This window comes from Sphaeramia orbicularis, chromosome 5, assembly GCF_902148855.1.
Source record: "Sphaeramia orbicularis chromosome 5, fSphaOr1.1, whole genome shotgun sequence".
Classification (NCBI taxonomy): Eukaryota; Metazoa; Chordata; class Actinopteri; order Kurtiformes; family Apogonidae; genus Sphaeramia; species Sphaeramia orbicularis.
The window spans coordinates 17,606,540-17,627,089 of NC_043961.1; the positions used below are offsets into that span (position 1 = coordinate 17,606,540).

General features: G+C 35.9%; 1 protein-coding gene across 1 annotated transcript; it reads left to right on the plus strand.

Annotated features, from left to right (window-relative positions):
• Positions 1–5,712: 5,712 nt before the first annotated feature.
• pltp (phospholipid transfer protein) lies at positions 5,713–20,550 on the plus strand. The gene is made up of 15 exons (XM_030135103.1): positions 5,713–5,812; positions 9,846–9,981; positions 10,080–10,179; positions 11,903–12,031; positions 12,125–12,280; positions 12,437–12,500; positions 13,285–13,440; positions 13,515–13,691; positions 14,384–14,443; positions 15,203–15,367; positions 15,887–15,954; positions 16,093–16,135; positions 17,439–17,502; positions 17,652–17,728; positions 19,248–20,550. The coding sequence occupies exons 2-15, from the start codon at positions 9,867–9,869 to the stop codon at positions 19,338–19,340; spliced, it is 1,467 nt and encodes a 488-aa protein (XP_029990963.1). The 5' UTR covers positions 5,713–5,812; positions 9,846–9,866; the 3' UTR covers positions 19,341–20,550.

Here is a 20,550-nt window from a genome sequence, read left to right on the forward strand (position 1 = left end):
ATGACGAAAACAGGAAGTGTGAGTGGTGTACTTCCGGGACCAGTCCTTTTTTTTTTTTTTTTTTTTTTTTTTTTAATTTTAGAACTTTTAATTCTTCTTGTGCACATATTTTGAAGATAAATGTATTTTATAGAAATATTTACGTATTTATTTTATTATTACTGGTTAAAAAGATGCGCTCGTTTGTGACCGGGTCCGGCAACGCGTGGAGACGGCAGACCACAGTGCCCTCTGCTGGTTGGATAGCTGCTGTTACCATGGAGACAGAGGCGTTGATGCCGAATGTACTCGCTCCACTAATAATTGTATGATTTCTGGGTTAATTCTAAATGTCGCATATATTTCAATGACGCAAAGGAGGAAGTTCTTCTTCTTCCATCTCTACTTCTTCTAGTTTTCTTGCTGTTGGTAATTTTGCTCTCTCACTGCTGCGGCTGCTGCTTATTATTATTATTATTATTATTATTATTATTATTATTATTATTATTATTATTACTACTACTACTACTACTACTACTACTACTACTACTACTACTTTATTTTTAGTATCACTTTGCTACTTGTTGTTTCTACTAGTACTTTACAATGTGCAATTGCAATTTTTCGCTACTGCTTTTTTACAGTAATGGTTTTGGTAATTTCTTGTGTGTATATCCGCTGTTTGTGCTGCTATTGGAACCTCAATTTCCTGAGGGCTCTACCCAAAGGATCAATACAGCTCTATCTAATGTAATGTAATGTAATGTAATCTAATCTAATCTAATCTAATCCTTTTATTATTATTATTATTTGGCTTAATTTTAGATCATTGAAGACTGAAATGGAACAATGTTCTCCCCACTAATCCTGACCCATGTGGTTCTATCAGGTCTAGATGAATGCTGGTTTTGGATGGGCTGTGACCCTTGTCCTTTACAAACTCAAATTTATCCAGGTTCCTTGAATCTTTTCATTCTGTTCTGCACCACAGAAGCTCAAATCTCCAAATCTCTTCATATCTTACGTTGACTGACATTGTTTTAAACATTTCAATAATTTTTTCACTCATTTGTTGTCCAACTGGTGGTCCTTATCCCATCCTAAAGGACTGGATCTTTCCTGGATGCTGCTTTTGAACCAAACTGTCCTTTCAAATCACATTGTTGTTACATTATTTTATCTCAGTATTCATCCTAAAATGCTCATGTTACAACTTTTTCTTGATTGTGAAAAATGGATGTAAATGTATAAATGAAATGAGGTTAACCAGACAAAAATACCTTATGTTGTGTTTAGAATGAGGTAAACTGCTTTATTTTTTAATTAGAATTTTCCATATTTTCCTGTTTTTCTCTGATTCGGGGTTGTACAATTATTATTACCACTTTATATCTTTCATGTGTTTCTGATTTTGTCCTGAAGGGGACGATGTGACATCTAGATGGTTTTTGGGGTTACCACAGGTCATCTGTGTCCAAGCACCATAACCATGGCAACGGAGATCTGCTCAGGTTTTTAACAGTGTAGAAAAAGAAGCAAAAACAAAAACAAAAAAACCCACATCTGTGTGTTTAATGTGTGTATGATTCATCCTGACAGCGAACAGCTGCCGCCCACACACATTAAACAAACAGCTGACTTCCTGTCCATGTCCAGACTCATCATTTACTTAAAAAAACATGGATTTTCTTGGAAAGTTCAAGTTTACATGGAAAGTTTAGTTTCCTGTTTGATGACCTCAAACAGAAAAAACATGTTACAATCAGAACAAAGTGTTAATGATAAAAAATTACCCATATTTCAAATTTAAAGACGGCAATTTACAAAGTAAAAACAGGAGACTCAGAACAGAGGATATGACAGAACTATAAGGACAAACAAATGAAACACAGAGAAAAAAAAAACAGGAGGATAAAAGACCCAAAATACAGATGTGGAAATCAGAATACAGCTGAATAAATAAGAAAAGAGAATGAGATTGGTAGCAATTCATAAATGGCCCTGTTAGAATAATTGTACATAAGTTATCACATTCATGCCATACTTATGATGTTATTATATGCTATGTTGAATGAGGGCAAAGTGCTCTTAGAATTCTTTTACAGGTTTTGCAGAAGTGAAAGCACCTCGGAGGATGGGGACCACGCCTTGGAGACCAGTTGACCCATGTCGTCTGATCAAAAGCAGAAGTTCACACAAAGGCTACACAGATGTGTCTGGACGATTCAGTTTTGACATTTAATAAGAGGAAAATAATCATGCACCCATGTACTAACAATGTGATCAATACGTAAACCCTCAGACTAATCACACCCATGTAACTAGGGAACACCCAAATGAAATAAATGAGGAGAGCAAGGGCAGGACCCTCAGAGTGAGTTGAGACATTGTAACTGAGCAGTGTTCTGTCAGCTACTCTCCTCGCGAGCAAGAGATACTTGACTCCTGTGTGTTCTTGTGTCTTTCTTTATATGTAGGTGTTTTGAACCTGACAGGCCCTATTCATTTCAGATGAACAAGTTCAACTGTTTTTTTGTAATTTTAACAAAATCGGTGCATTGGACTGTTAACACATGTCATAACACATCACATCTTTTGAGACCAGGCTGCACATTTTTGCAAAAATATGTTTGGGTTTATTTCCAAAGCTCGGGGCCACATTTTTTTTTTCAAAGTTTCATGGTAATAAGTCAGTCAGTCATAATAATAAATATGACGGATTGTAATACCATGCCTTGCATTGCATGGAGGAGGTAATAAAAGTATTGTACCAGGCGATGAAAACCAATGAAACAATAGAATAAAGAGAATAAAAGGCTGACGTGGCATAAAACAACACCTTTAAAATGTGTTTTAAAGGGTCTATATGTTGTATTTCTACTTTCAAGTTTTTAAAAAAATGACATAAATGTATCATTGGTGTTTAAAACAAAGATCTGTGAAGTTCTGCTAAAGATGCCGATGTATTGGATTGAACAGATATGAAGTAAATTACCATGGATGGGATTTATGTGACCACTAGAGGGAGTAGTGAGTCACTCAAGGTTAATTTGAAGATGAGAATCAGAAAGAAACAACTGTCAGAGTCAAAGAAAGAATTGATAAAAATTGAAGCTGTTGTTTTCTCCACTGGACTCAGCTATAAATGTAAAGAATGGAGTTTGATCGTTAAATTCCAGCGTTTCTTTTACATGAGTGAGTTTGATTCTGAGGCTTATGAAGCTATAGAGTTATTATGGGATGTTCTTATCGTTGCTAAGTTGCCGTTTGTTGATCCACAGTTCAGACTAAACTGTGACAGTTCCGACCTTGATTGTTGGATTCCAAACAGAGCTTTAGTTCAGTTATTGACAACACAAATCGTACAGAAAACAGAGGTGATTTGTGGTTTTACTGTGGCTGTTTTCCATCTAAAACAGAGCTAAGCTAACAGAGCTAAACTAAAAGAGCTGTAATGTAAACTATCAGCTAACGCAGCACGTCAGCATTATAGGACATAGCGTTATTTTAGCCACTGTTAAAATGAGCGTCTATGGGTTTTAGTATTTGAAGAAAACATGATGAATCCATTATACAGATGTGTGGAAACTATGAGCTTTATACTTTATTCAGTGACTAATACAGTCTGTAGATACTCAATACTACACAGAACCCAATGAAGTCATATTTCTAAGTCCTGGTGGTTTCAAAACCAAGGGGCCCTGAAGGCAGCACAGTCCCCAAACTGGTTTTAGTTCAGGTTCCACATACAGAAGTAAAGTAATACCATAATAACCTATAAATAATGACAACTTCAAATTATTTTTTGTTTTGGTGCAAAAAAAACTCATTAAATTATGAAAATATTTACATTTACAAACTATCATTTAACAATAAAATGTGAATAACATAAACAAATATGAGTAATCTGAAATGTCTAAAGAAAATTAAGTGCAATTTTAACAAATTCTGCCTGTTACTAAATGTTTTGTGTACATGTTCTGTGTACATGTACATATACAAATAATAAGTTGAGGCATAATATTGTTAAAATTGCACTAATTTTTCTTGAGAAATTACATTTTTTTCTGGTTATTCACATCTTTTTTGTTCAAGGATAATTTATAAATGGAAACATTTGCATAATTTAATGTTTTTTATTGCACTAAAACAAAGAGAAAAACTTGTAGTTGACATTATTTATTGGTTTTTATGTTATTGTTTACTGGTCTGACCCACTTTAGGTCATATTGGTCTGAATGTGGAACCTGAACTAACATGAGTTTGACGTCCATGTTTTAGATTCTAGACTCTGGTCCTCTTTAAACCTTGCGTTCCATCCTGTACCTAGAATTAAATAAAGACATCTACAGGTTTCAGGGTCTTTTTTTTGGACATCAGATGGTCTGACTCTGGTGGAGCTTTTCATTTAAGCTTAACTTAATTATTCCCTGTACTGGGTCAGGTCCAGGCCCAACATACTCATTAGTGTCTCTGTGAGTCGGCGAACAGTCAACTTCTGTAATTTTCATGTCCAAAGAATTATTCTAATCCTCTATTTCTGTCCCGTGCTTTGTCTGTCCTTCTCCTACCATCCTCTGACTTACCCATGATGCCTTGTGTTAGATGATGTTTGCAGATCATTGGTCCCCTGAATGAAACATTTGTACATTATCTAAATGCTGAATTCAAGCAGAACAGTGAATTAAATCAGTAAATGAGTCCAGATTCATCCGGTAGATCTGATCTGAAGTGGATTCTTTCTTTTCACCAGTTGTGAACGGATGAATTTAGAACTGAACACTTTGAATATTTCAGGACAGATGCTAATGTCTCCATCTGTTGTGTAATTGTTACGCATCTTCTCTTTCTTTTCACTTTTTTTTTTCATTTATATTTCATATAATTTCCTATTTTTTAATGGTCTAACCATAGGTTTGCTTTGATTCTTTTAGTTGGTTTTCCATTATATTTCTATACTAATAAATACAATTCATGTTATATTACCAAATGTTATTGTATTTTTAAAACATATTCTTAAAATTTAAGTGAGTTTTATTGTATTTTTTTTATTGTTTGCTTGTGGAGTAAAATGCACATCCCTGTTGGTAAGTGGACTAACTTCGTAATATAAGAAAAGTAGAACAAGAAAACATAGGAGGTCTGAGAAAACCAAAGGTACTTACTTTAAATTTTATTTTTAAAAAAAATTAAATTGTTGATTGTTTTTATATTCTTCTTCAAGTAATTATTCTTTTTCTATCATTCATCAGCATGTCAGTATTTTCTCGTTTCTTCACCCCTTTTCTTTTCCTGCTACAGTTTTTTTTTGTACCCAAACTGAAGGTTTTATACCTTTGACCTGATCTGTAGTTAAATGAAGTTAATGCTCATTATTTCTACAGTTGAATGGTTTTCACAGTATATTAATAGGATGTGAGGTTCACAAACAGCAGATAGGAACGGTTCCAAAGGCTTTGACTTTTATACTGCGATTCTGTTGGTGAACTTTAGCCTCCTTTGAAGGATTTGATTACATGACGTTTACTGGTAGTGAGTATTTTCATAGTGTAGTATTAGTGTAGTATTAGTATTTTTGGAGTAAATTATTGAAATGTGAATGTGGTTAATGAAGCAGACAGATGATGACATGTATTTCTTTGCAGATGTGTTCATTAACACACACACACACACACACACACACACACACACATTAAACCCACATTAACTGCACACACAGTGGAGGGGGTGGAGTCTGAGCCTTGGGATAAAAACAAACGTCCTCATTGGAACAGAAGCAGAACGAACGAACGAACAACTGGAAACAGGACTGAACTCATCCACCGGCTGATCTGTGAGTAGGACACACACACACACACACACACACACACACACACACACACACACACACAAGACAAACATGTGCACGCACACACACACACACACACACACACAAGACATCATGTGCACGCACACACACACACACACACACACACACACACACACAAAAGGACACACAGAGTCGAGGACAACCTGACACACACAGAGACAGACAAACACAAATGGACACACACAGAAAAAACCACACACACACAGGAACAGAAAACACACAAACAGACACACACACAGGGTGTTGTGGGTGTTGATGGACAGGTGAGTTTGTTCATGTTTTTGCTTCAGTCAATTTTGTTCGTTTTATACACAGTTTGACTTTTATTTGGATGAATTTACTTCAGTTGTTCTTCAGTTTGTGTTTTTCTCTGGTTTTATGAGTTAAGGCCTTGATTTATAGAAGCTGAAAACGTTCAATAAAAGAATGTGTGATATCAAAGGCCAAAAAGAGATTTTACTTTTTGATTTTCTGTTTAGTTCAGGTTTAACTTGTTCACTGCAGTTTTTTTTAGTAAATGATATTTTTTTCAGTTTCAGTCTTTATTAACTATTTTAATGCTGTCATGGTCATTTTTTAAAGTGATTCCAGGTTTGAACATGAAAATAAATACTGTATTTCATGATGTTTCATGCTTCATTGATTTTTGTTGTTTATGTTGGAATTTAAGATAATTCTTACAGTTTAAACACTTTTTCGGCTGGTTTACATTAACTTTTGCTTCAAATGCTGATGTTTTTGTGTTGTTTAAATACATCCGTGCTTTAAACATTTCATATCAATTATTGATCAGTGGCTCTACCAGTGATTTTAAAGACATGTCTTGTCATAAATCATTAAACTTTAAAGAACCGTTGCGTCAGAAAAACCTCCTACGATGATGAGTCAAAGCCTGAGGTGTGGGAGGTCAGGGGTCAAAGGTCAGGCTAGGCGGGGTGTTGAATCCTTCCCTTTTATCTGAGGGCTTAAATTAAAGGCTAGCAGTTAGCGGTTAGCCAGATGTCCACGTGTGGAGGAGGAGCAGCTGGATGCTGATTGGCCAGCATCACTGAGCTGTCATTAACAGGCTGATTAGAGGCTTCAGTCTGTCTCTGTTTCACACTCCAAGTTATTTATAACAGTGTTCTGCTCTGAATGGAGTTCAGGGAAATATGAAAGAAATTTTAAATCCATCCATCCATCCATCCATCCACAATATTTATGTCCATATAGTTTAGAAACATCAATATGTCCTTAAAGTTTAATGGGAGATTTTTCTTCCTCAGTGAGATGTGAAGAAAGTATACGGTTAGTTGTCATAGAAAGTTATTATTTACTGCAGAGCACCAAAAATATTTTAGAAATTTAGAGGTAGAACATTTAAAATCATAGTCATGGATGAAAAAAAACAAAAACAAAATCAGTGTTGAGAGAAATGAAGTCAAAACCATCTCTGAGGTATTTTGGAAGTAAAAATAACAGTTTAAATCAAACTAACCAGTGCAATGATGTTTAACCCAATATAAAACTATATTATGACATTTGTCATTATTGTTTTGTATCCCAGACCCCTGTTAGAAAAGAAACATCTGAATTCAACAGGTCCACATACTTTTGTCCATATAATGGGTGCTGATTTGCTTTTACAACAAAATGTGAATAAACAAACTGCTGAGACTCATTCTGTCCTACAGTTTGTTTTAAGACGAGGGTAAAATGGGTCAGAGGCAGCCAGGAAAAGGAAAGGGGATGGGGGATGGGGGGGTGGGGGTTGTGAAACAGGGGTTACTGCCGTTCAAGTGGAACAGTGTTTAAATGGATGAGACACAGCAGCAACAAAAAACCCCTCCAGCAAACAGACTGAAGTTGTTTCATTCCTTCAGTTAAACATTTTCCAAAGTGGTGACATGTTAATGATGTTACATTCGGATTTAATTTGCCTCCAGCTGATGATCAGTTGACAGGTCTGGTAACACCACTATGAAATCAGTATATGTCATTCAACCTTGAGCTGGGGTGAAATGAATCAATAGTTGTAATTTTCTTTTTTTTTCACCAAAACAAAGAGGAAAAATTAGGAGTTCTCAATATTTATGAGTTATTATGATAGTATTTTGCTGGTCCAACCCCTAAAATTGTACTAAATGTTTTGTACCTTTGTCAATCTACTGTGATCTGTAAGTTGTAAATAATTTATTATTTATATTATTATATATTATTAATTTTGATATTATATTATATTATATTTAATATACACAAGACATGTCTGTTTTTTCATGGTTGTTCAGGTTATTCACATTTTTCAAAAGATAATTTGTAAATAAATGTAAACATTCTCATAATGTAATTTTACTTTTTCACACAAAAACTAAAACACATTTTTATGTTACTATCCTAGTATTTTGCTGCTCTGACCCACTTTAGATCAAACTGGGCTCAGTGTGGAACCTGAACATCTTTGATCGTTAATATCTTCAGTATAATTTTTGCATGTCACAAATTCATCCATGGGAGGGATTGGACCCATTGGTGGGCAAGTTTTGGCACCTGTGGCCTAGAGTGTCCTGGTACCATGAACACTGATGAACAACTTTATATTCCAACATAGTGTTTGCTATGGAGGAACATACACTATATTGCCAAAAGTATTGGGACACTGCCTTTACACACACATGAACTTGAATGACCTGGATGAAAACAGTATCTCCAGGTCTGAGGACATGGTTCTGAGCTGGAGGAGTGAGTAGAGCCAGGGTTCGGGATTAGTTGCTGCTTTAGGTTCTGTATCTCCAGCTCTTGTGTATGAACTGGTGGATTGATGTGGTGTTTGCAGCGATGATGTTTTACTGTAAAATTCATCATCTTTTCGTCCCCTTTCATTCCAATATAGCGACGGCAGGATCTTGCTTCCAGGTCCTCACAGCGTTCCATCGGTGTAACTGTCTCTCTCTTCACTGTTAGCATCTGGGCTTCCAAGGTGCTGCTAGCATTGGAATGGCCACTCACTGCTGTTTCTAACCCAGTTCGCTGTGGTCTCAACCATGGCGTTCATCTTCTTCACTGTGTCCTGTGGTTGGTCCAAGTGGACAGAGGCTGTGACTGCAGTATAATTCATAGTTTCCTCACAGAACGTTCAAATGGCCTCAAGTGCAACCTGTTGCATTAGCATCAGTACTAGCATTAGCACTAGTGTTAGCTCCACAGGCCTCGGTGCTCTGACCAATTTGGTTTTTATCTCACTGGCCGATAACTATATAATGTAATTATGTAAATAATTATATAATTATAATTCATGATAATCATATATAACTATATAAATAATTCTATATAAATAATAATAATTATATAAATAATTTGGATATCCAGATTTCAAAAAGCTGTATCTTGGAAGTGTTTAGAGATAAAGTCACGCTGTAAATGATAAAAACAATGGGTTTGAGCCAAAGTTTATGATGGGAGTGAATGTACTCATCTAATTTGCATATTGTAATATCACAGGTTGGCGGCCATATTGGATTGTGTAAGTTTTAGTAAAACTGATCTTTGAACATATTTACATGGAAGTTGTCTTTGTGTTTTTGTTTTTTGTTCTCCTTATCCTTAAAATAAATTAACTTAAACATTAGTAGAAAGTAAAATGCAGTAAGTTTTAATATCTTTTTATCTAAGCAGCAGAGTAGCCAAATCTGTTCTTATCTATCCAAACTAAAACTAAATAAACTTTACTTACTTACTAAACCAGCTGGGGTTCACACCCTTAAACTGGATTTTCTTCTTCACTTTGAATAGAAACATACCCTGAAATGGTGTTAGGATTGAAAGGGCACACATCCGCCATCTATTGGTGGGAGGTGGTAACAAGACTTGGAAACTGTCTGGTCTGTTTCAGTCAGGTATGCTGGATGCTCCAATATTGTGACTAGTGCTTAAAGGGTTAATCAGCTGTGTAAAGAATATTAAAGTGTCCTGTGGATTGTCTTTAGTCCATCTCTGACTGCTTTATCTTCTTCTTTTACAGGTTGAGTCTTCCTGCTTTACGATGGCGTCCTGTCTACTGACCCTCCTCGTCCTCTTCATCCCATTGTTGCCCTCCATCATGGCCGCTGAACCGGCCGGATGTAAAATTCGGATCACCGATAAAGGACTGGACATGTGTAAGAGCTATGGATGTGACTTAAACCTGATTGAAGCTCAGATAATAAAGGACGAGTGTGACCTGAGCAGGGGTTTCCTGTGTGTTCTGTGTTTCCAGTGAAGGCTGAGACTCAGAGGTTTGTTGAAGAGGAGCTCAGTAACATCAGTATGCCAGAGATGGAGGGCAAAGAAGGACGCTTCCAGTACACCATCACCAAGTACGGACAAGTATTTGTACAAGTAATAGTACAAGTACGGACAAGTATCAGTACAAGTATTAGTACAAGTACGGACAAGTATTAGTACAAGTATTAGTAAAAGTATGGACAAGTATTAGTACAAATATGGACAAGTATTAGTACAAGTATTGGTACACGTATGGACAAGTATTAGTACAAGTATGGACAAGTATTAGTACAAGTATTAGTACAAATACAGACAAGTATTAGTACAAGTATTAGGACAAGTATGGACAAGTATTAGTACAAGTACAGACAAGTATCAGTACAAGTATTAGGACAAGTATGGACAAGTATTAATACAAGTATTAGTACAAGTATGGACAAGTATTAGTACAAATATGGACAAGTATTTGTACAAGTATTAGTACAAGTACGGACAAGTATTAGTACAAGTATGGACAAGTATTAATACAAGTATTAGTAAAAGTATGGACAAGTATTAGTACAAATATGGACAAGTATTAGTACAAGTATTAGTACAAGTATGGACAAGTATCAGTACAAGTATTAGTACAAATACGGACAAGTATTGGTACAAGTATGGACAAGTATTAGTACAAGTACAGACAAGTATCAGTACAAGTATTAGTACAAGTATGGACAAGTATTAGTACAAATATGGACAAGTATTAGTACAAGTATTAGTACAAGTACGGACAAGTATTAGTACAAGTATTAGTACAAGTACAGACAATATTAGTACAAGTATTAGTACAAGTATGGACAAGTATCAGTACAAATATTAGTACAAGTATGGACAAGTATTAATACAAGTATTAGTACAAGTATGGACAAGTATTAGTACAAATATGGACATGTATTAGTACAAGTATGGACAAGTATTAGTTCAAGTATTAGTGCAAATACGGACAAGTATTAGTACAAGTATGGACAAGTATTAGTACAAGTATGGACAAGTATTAGTACAAGTACAGACAAGTATTAGTACAAGTATGGACAAGTATTAGTATACTACTACTACTACTACTAGTACTACTACATCTTCGGCTCTGCCTCCATCTCTAAACTGTACAACGTAGCTGGTCTCATTACCATCCTGTACACCTTTCCTTTAAGATATAATATTTAAAATACAATATAGTTTATTAGCATGTACCCCAAGCTGGGATCTTTTCCTAACCCTAATCAAAGACCTTTACTGTCTGAACCTAAAACTCACTGAATGAGACAAGGAAGAGTAAAAGTACAGGTTGCATTATGTAGACATAACAGATTTTGTCTTACCTTTGCTGTTATATGATCATAACTTAGTTTTATATGAATAAATGAATCCATTGTTTCATGTTATGTTGAAATGATTCAGACTAGAAACAAATGTACCAGGGTTTAACAGGTTAAATCCACCATCCACCAGATAATACAAACAACAGATTCTGTTTCCATGGGATGAAATCAGGGTTAAAACGATGTTTGTAACGAAATGTTGAAATGTTGAATCAATAAAACAACTGTTATAAGGTCATAAACTGATAAACATGACTCATATTCACGATTTACATCTTCAACATGTCTATAAAATCTGTCTGAATCACTGTATAGTTTTATAAAAACCTACATGACCTCACTGTGGCACGGGATTGGACCCATATTTAAAAAATGTGATGTATATATTTTTGTATCATTTATTGTATTGTGATTTTTGGTATATTCATGTACTGTATATCCTGTGCATCATCAGTGTGAAGATCACAGAGATGAATCTGACTCACGTGGATCTGCGTTTCATCCCAACCGTCGGGTTGTTGTTTGACGTCCAGAACTCGTCGATCACTCTGAGCTTCCACAGACGGATCCTCTACTGGTTCTTGTTAGTTCTCCAACAGAACCAACATGTCAAAGCACCTCAATAACCATAAAGCCATGACAATAGTACTAATGATTATCTGTTTTTTTTAACTAGTTACGACACAGGAAACATCAGTGCATCGGCGGATGGTGTGAACATCAACACAGTTCTGAATCTGATCCGAGACCATGAAGGTCGACTTAAGATCAACAACATCACCTGTGACGCCAGAATCGAGAAAATGAGAGCGAAGTTCAGCGGGACGCTCGGGTAAGTTTCCAGCCTTTTCCAAATCATGCCAGAGATAGATTAATGTGTATCATGACATTTATTAGTTAGTCACACATTTTAACTTGACTTTCAGATAATGTTGAATGTTAAGTAGGAATTCTCCACACATTGGTTTTGTCTGGCTTTGGTTTTTAGGAAGGTCTACGATTTCATCTCAGGTTTTCTGACGAGTGGTATGCGCTTCCTCCTCAACCAAAAGGTGTGTTACCCATCTGTCAATAACCTGAGACACTTTGGAGGTGTTTCATGGATTTTACCATTTTTTGGAGTTTAAAGACTCTTTTTAGTTGTGTCCATTGAATATCCATCTACCTACAACACTGAAGTGGCTGTAACATCCACTGGTTCATGTTCATCTCCGCATACTCTATTGGTTTAACTCTGTCTGACCTGCGTCATTTACCACAAATCATATCTGCTGCATCACAACTGACACTGAAACACCACTGATTAAATCTGTCATTGGTCAGTCATGGTTTCAATATACAGCAATGAAAGATTGGAATCAGCTAAAAAAACCTTTAACCTTTATTTAACCAGGTTGGTCCCATTGAGATGGGGGGGTCTCTTTTTTAAAGGGAGACCTGACCAAGACAGCAGCAATACAGTCACATCCTTAGAGTTTACAATAATGACAGCATTTGCAAACGCAGAAAAACATATAAACAATTAGTAGAAACCTTAACAGATCAACAGTCTTTATTCCAGAGTCTTAATGCTCTTTAAAATCAGTCAAAGGAATCAGCGTTTGTAGATGGAGCTCAAACTGAAGGATCCAGGATCTGAAAACCTAAAGGTTTCCGTCCTAAATTCAGTTCTTAACTTTGAATGTGACTCAGTCCCTCAGCCTTCTTTGCATTCAGGACAAGTCTATGTCAAAAACACTGACATCACCAAACATCATTTGTCAGAAATGACCTAAATAGTTTTGAATTTGGTCCAGTATTTGTCCATGTGTTTGTCTGTCCTCTCTCTGGTCTCAGATCTGTCCGGCTCTGGACCACGCTGCTCTGGTCCACGTCAATGCGATGCTGGATTCAATCCCTGTGAAGACAGAGGTCGATGGCTACATCGGGATTGATTACTCTCTGCTCAGTGACCCTTTGGTGACCTCTAAGAGTCTGGACATGGAGTTCAGAGTGAGACACACACCAGGTTATATGATGGTATATTATCTATATAATGACGTTTTAATGACATGACGTCCTTTTAGGGGATGTTCTTTAACCTGGCCAATGAGAACGACATTCTGGCCAACAGCGCCGTGGACCCGGTCATCACAGAGTACGACAGGATGGTCTACCTGGCTCTGTCCGAGTTCTTCTTTGACAGCGGAATGTTCTCCTACTACAAAGCTGGAATATTCCAGATGGACATAGTGAACGAGAAGGTACAAACCACCAGAGATCCTGATCTATCACAGATACGACTCATTTACATGTGGAATCTTCTTCAACTCTACTATTTAGGGAGTGTACCTGTGTACCCTAGTACCTGTGTACCCCAGTACCTGTGTTCCCCAGTACCTACTGTATGTTTCCCAGTACGTATGTTCCCTGATACCTATGTTTCCCGGTGCCTATGTTCCCCAGTACCTATGTTCCCTGGTACCTATGTTCCCCAGTACCTGGTACCTATGGCCCCTGGTACCTATGTTCTCTGGTACCTATGTTCCCTGGTACCTATATTTCCCAGTATCTATGTTCCCCAGTACCTCGTACCTATGTTCCCTGATACCTATGTTCCCCGGTACCTATGTTCTCCAGTACCTGTGTCCCCCAGTACCTATGTTCCCTAGTACCTATGTTTCCCAGTACCTGTGTTTCCTGGTGCCTATTTAGGGAGCGTATCTGTGTTCCCCGGTACCTGTGTTCCCCGGGTACCTGGGTTCCCTGGTACCTATGTTCCCTGGTACCTGGTTACCCCTAACCCTAACCCTAACAAAACACCAGTGCCTGTAATTATTCCTTCATCCCTACATATGGAACTACAGTCCTTTCATGTATGTTGGACTGGGGAACACAGGTACAAGGTATTAGGGAACTTAGGGCTGACTCCACTATTTCTGTCTTGTTCTTACAGATGCCCAAAGATCTGGAGCTGTTGTTGAGAACTACCTACTTTGGAGCCCTCATGATGTTGGTGAGAACAATAAAGAATTTGACACAGAACAGGAAATGTTAACGCAAAGATCACAGTTATTTTTTCTTTACACCAGTTCATCACCAGGGAAAACTGACAAGATAATTTAGCCTGTGAATTACATACAAATATATAATATATGCAAAACTAGTTCCAGTGTCCCTGTATGTCAGCGTCATGTTCTATCTGAATCAATCCCCAGTTGAATGTGTGAGAATGTCAGGTTCTGTCTCTATGTTCCAGTCCTGTGGTCTGGATGCAGGAGATCAATCTCCCAACAGAAGTGGGTGGTACTTTCACTGGAGGAGAACTCAACTAATTCAATCAAAGACCATATATGACTTGTATCAGTGATCAGTATTCACATGTTATAAAATATCAAAATATGGCCCATTAGAAGGAAAGGACTATTTTCAATATTTCAAAAAATGTGTCAAAAATTCAAAAATCTAAATTTGTCAAAACTGTGAACAAACTTTGTAGACATGAATCCGACCAAAAGTTTCAGAGAAGATTGAAGAAAGAAACTGCTAATGAAGACAACAAAGACAATGACGACGAAGACAACAACAAAGACGACAAAGACAACAATGACGAAGACGACAATGAAGACGATGACGAAAATGACAAAAATGACAAAAACAATGACAAAGACGACAAAAATGGCAACAAAGACGACGCAGACGACCCTGCCAGACATAGCACCTTTGGCTGGTGTCGCTCAGTTTCATCCATCTCATTCAGTGTTTTATTTCGTAGAACCCGGCGCTGATGGACGCTCCGCTCGCCCTCCAGCTCGCCGTCAACTCCCCCCCAAAAACCACCATCAAGACGTCGGGAGCAACAGTCGTCGTGACGGCCATCGTCAAGGTGCTGGTTCTGCCTCCAGGACAGCCTCCAGTCCAGCTCAGCAGCATGACCATGGTACCAACACACAACTCAACAACACACTGAACTCACCAACACATTCAGCTTCACCGCAGAGTTAACGTCTGTAAAATGGAGACGCTTTAACTCTGATTTCTTTGTGATGTGGACAGACAGTCTCTCCACATCGGCCGGACCTGATGGACAATTAAATTATGGTTTTGTTTATTTTGATACTACTAGCCCCTTTTCCACTAACATTCCTTGGAACTTTTATTCCCAGGAATATGTTTACCAGGGTTAAAGAATCCCTGGTAATCTGTATGGTTTGTATTTCCATCTCAAAATTATGGAAAATGTTAATAAATCAATTAAATTAATTAATTTAGTTTAGTTAAGAATTTATTTATTTATTTATTCTTTAAACATATTCGACAAATACGTTCAATGATATCCAGGCAGTTAATGAACAAAAATCTGCTGCTAATTTATTTTAAAACCTAACTGATGTCTTTTCAGTACTGTTCAGGTAAGTCTTCATAGTTTTCGCACTAATAAAACTCGTTTCTTTTGCAGGAAAATAAATTTAATGCAAAAGTTTCAATGAAGGGAAAACGTCTGGCTGTTCACGCTGACCTGCGCAGGTAAAACACAACAATAGTATAGTGTAATAGACATATTACTAACAGTAACACAACATTTGTCTACTTCATCTGTGTACTTCTACTTTTAATGCAGTATTTCCAGTATGTTTTGCTCACTGTTATGTCATTGTTTTTCAGGTTTAAAATATTCTCCAATCAGTCGGCTCTGGAATCTCTGGCAGTGAGAACCAGTTTATCCCTTCCTTCCTTCCTTCCTTCCTTCATTTAAACCCTTAGAAAATCCATTGTGGAAACCTTCATTTTCAATTGTGCCAAGGCGCAAAAAAAAAACCCAAATAAATAAAAATTAAAAAATAAAATAAATAAAGGGGTAAAAAAAAAATTAAACAATACATGGTGCAGTTGGACATTGCTATAGAAAAAGTTATGGTGGAAAACACTGAAGCAAAAGTAAAGTTAAGTTCAGTTGAGAACTAGAGTCATTTAATCAATGAAATGAGCAAATTAACCTTGAAAATGTCTCAGTGAATTTAAGAAGTTTAAAGAATTGTTGAAGCCAATTCCAACTAAAAGCATAACTTTACAACTCAGTACCAATCTTTAGCTTCTGTAAATTAACCAGGACTGTGAAGGGGTTACAGTTATGGTTATAGTTATGGTTATTGTTATACTTGTGGTTATAGTTTTGGTATAATATTTTCAGTGTGATTTTTGCATTTTGTAAATTCATCCCATGGGCCAGACTGGACCATTTGGTGGCCCAGTTTTGGCCTGCGGGCCGCATGTTTGACACCCCGGTATAGACTATTAATGTCAATGTCAATGTTCAGCCTAATTATAATTAAGAAGGATCATCAAGTGGTCAATGTCTAGTTTAGACTCAGTGATGTTGTAGCGTTTAACAGCACTGTTTGAACTCACTGCTGTAGAATGTAGTTTACTGGGACAAGGAAATAACATGGACATAAAACACTGACAATAGAATAGAATAGAATAGAATAGAACACAATAAAATAGAATAGAATAGAATAGAATAGAATAGAATAGAATAGAATGGAATAGCCTTTATTGTCGTTGTTTTAGCCCAGCCAGTGCAACAATATTAAAAAACACCAGAACTACAGAAATAATAGCACGAATGTAAAATTGTACTACCAAAAAAAAGATAAAATAGAGCATAAAATTTTACAAAAGTACGATAAGAATAGACCAAAGTAGAATAAAAAGAATTAAAAATAAACATAAAATATAAATAGACACAATATTAACTGTATGTACATCTATGAAGTCAAGTCTGTATATAAATAATGCATTTATATTTTGATAAATATTGAGTTAATATTGCATTATTATTGCAGAACAGAAGATTTTTGCACACCTTTTACTTTGCTTTTATTTGTTTTGACTTTACTCTGAGCTGATGTGGGACACCATGGACCCTAAATGTTGCACTTTTAGTTTTTCAGCTGTTTCACTCTGACATAATGTTTCACAGCCAGTGTCTGTCCTTCTGTCTCCATCAGCTGATTCCTCTTCAGGCTCCTCTGAAGACGATGCTGCAGATGTCTGTAGTTCCTTTAATCAACAGTAAGTGGAACTAAACCTGTTCAGTATCTTTACAGATGTTTGTCTGAGTTGGATGGTGTTACAGATATCTGACCACATCCTGATGATTCGACTGAACAAACAAAAACAACCAGAGACAAAATGAAAAACTTGTACTGTTTTGTTTTCAGACTGGACAAAGAGAGGAGTTCAGATTCCTCTGGCTGACGGCATGGATTTCATTGAGGAAGTGGTTGAATATCATAATGTAAGTCCTCACAATCAATCTACAAATACACATAATATTTAGTTAAAAAAAAAATAAAAATCTCCTGCTAGAACTATTTTATAGACTTTTAACCCATAAAGACCCAGTGCTACTTTTGCAGTAGTTCTCAAATGAATTTTTCTCCATATTTAACCTGTCTTAAGTGATTTATCATCATTTATTGTAGTATTATCATCTTTATTTTAAGTTTTTTGGTGTAAATCCTGTATTTTCCTGTATTTAATTCACTGATCATGTAGATGATCATTAAAACTCAGGGTAAATTCAAAGGTTATTAGAACAAATCAGAAAAAAAAGGGAAAAAATGACCTTTTCAGCAAAATGTCTTGTACTAAACATAAAAACAAATGTCTCTATCCACGGTCATTGATCCAACTCCATGGGTTTCACTGATGAATCAATGTTATTGAAGATGATGGTGTTTCCATGGTAACTACAGAGCCTCTGAACATCCAAATGGGTCATATCTAATAACCATGAAAAGATAACAAACTGCATTATACACAGATTATTTACATGTATTGATAGGATTAGTGGATCAACAGGTATTAAACAGTTTAGATCAATAGATGGTTTTGGTTGATGGTGGGTGTTTGGATCTTTATGGGTTAAACAGATTTTTGACTTTTAACCTCCTAAAATCCAGGAAAAGCCAGCAAAGTACAAGCTTTTTTTTTTTTTTTTTTTATGAAATAAGTGCCTATATTGGAAACATCATGATGCAACAGTTTTTTCAGATGCAGTTTTTAAAAATTTTATGGAATGTCCTTTGTGGTGGACAGTTTTCTTTTCTTTTTTTTGTATAAAGTTGTGAAACTCTTGTCCACAAATGTGGACAGAAAACCCATAGTTGGGTCTTAGGAGGTTAAAACTGTTTTTTTAATAGTGTGCACACAGTTTGTTTTACATATTAAGATTTAATATTTGACAGGTTATTTATTTTTTATACTGCAAGTGTCATGCAATGAAATTTCGCTCAAGTGCACTGTTATTTTGCATGTGTCCTGAAATGACAATAAAGTGATCAATCAATCAATCAATCAATCTATCTATCTATCTATCTATCTATCTATCTATCTATCTATCTATCTATCTATCTATCTATCTATCTATCTATCTATCTATCTATCGATCGATCTATCTAGACATCTCAGGTTGTTCATATTTGTTCATGTTATTCACATTTTATTGGGAAAGGATAGTTTGTAAATGTAAATATTTTCATAATGTCATTTTACTTTTTTCACATTAAACCAAGGAGAAAATCTGTAGTTGTCATTAATTAGAGGTTCTTATGCAATTATTTTGAGATCATATTGGTCTGAATGTGGAACCTGAACTAAAACTGGTTTAATATCCTTAATTGTTAAAATCGTCATTATAATTTTTGTAAATTCATCCCATGGGCCGGATTAAACTCTGTGGCGACCCGGTTTTGGCCCACGGGGTGTATGTTTGACACCCATTTCATCATAACTACTTGTGTTTTTGTGTTTAGGGTTACATTGTGATCGGAGCAAACCTTCACTTCAGCAAAGGACTGAGAGAAATGATCGAAGGGAGCGAAGTCGCCTCCAACAGCACCGTGTAAACATGTAAAAATACACAACATGTAAATATGTAGCACATGCAACACTGTCCATGTATATAAATACAATGTAAATATATACAACACTGCACATGTTCCAGTAGACGCACAAACACACAGGGGTGTTTCTGTTGTACATGTACTGTATGTGTTTACTTAGACACTGTCAAACATGAAATGCTGATGGAGGTCAGGGAAACTCAGCTGTTCAAACAATATTTATCACAACAAATTAATAAACATTAACTTTCAAAAGCCCAAACCCAACAAATCTATTGCTGTAAAATAACCTCTAGTTTCCCTTTTCTTTGTCTCATTCGGACATTCAGAGGCTCCACAATTTATGCAAACACATAATTTTGACTGTTTGTATTAGTTTAGTTGATTTTATAATTCAATTCACACATGTGCACATGCTCAGTTAATTAAATATAAATAAATCCTGTGAAAAATATTAAGATGAAGGGCCTTAACCTGCTTAGTAAAGATTACATACAGAGAAAAACAAATAATCTGGAACCTGAAAACAGTCACTTTGTTAAGTGTTCACAATAAAAACATAATTTTTAGTTTAAATTTCAATAAAATGATCCATTCTCAGACAAGGAAAATGTAAAATTTAATGAAACTTTGAGTTCTAAATCAAAGAAAACTGATGCCAGCTGACAGAAAAACAGAATAAATAAAGAAGATGCAGATGTCTGGAACTTTGAGGGTTAAATGCTCCATAAGTCACTGTATTTTGCAGTTGTTTTAAAATTAAAGGTCCAATGTATAATAGTGACATCTACTGGTGAAGTTTCAGATTTATTCTCTTGCACTTCAACACTGAATCTCAGATGAAATGAAAAAAAAAGAAAAGAAGTCCATTCTGAGCAACTGCAGAAACATGGTAGTTCTTATAACTAAAGCAAACACAAAATGCTAAATATCCTGTTTAATTGTAATGTTTATAAAGAGGTTTTAGCTGCAGAATCATGTGACATGAACATTATTACAGACACAGAGTGAATAATGTGTTTGGATTGTGAATATGGCTGAAGGAGGTTGAGTTTTAGATACAGGTAGATTAACACATTTTACCTCAACTCACAACTAAACACAAGATGATTATGTCCTCACAAATGTGGTGAATGTTGTTTATTTGTACTGTAGCCATGACAACCAGTGTTACATGAAACAGATTTGTTGAATAAAGAAACTAAACCAGAAA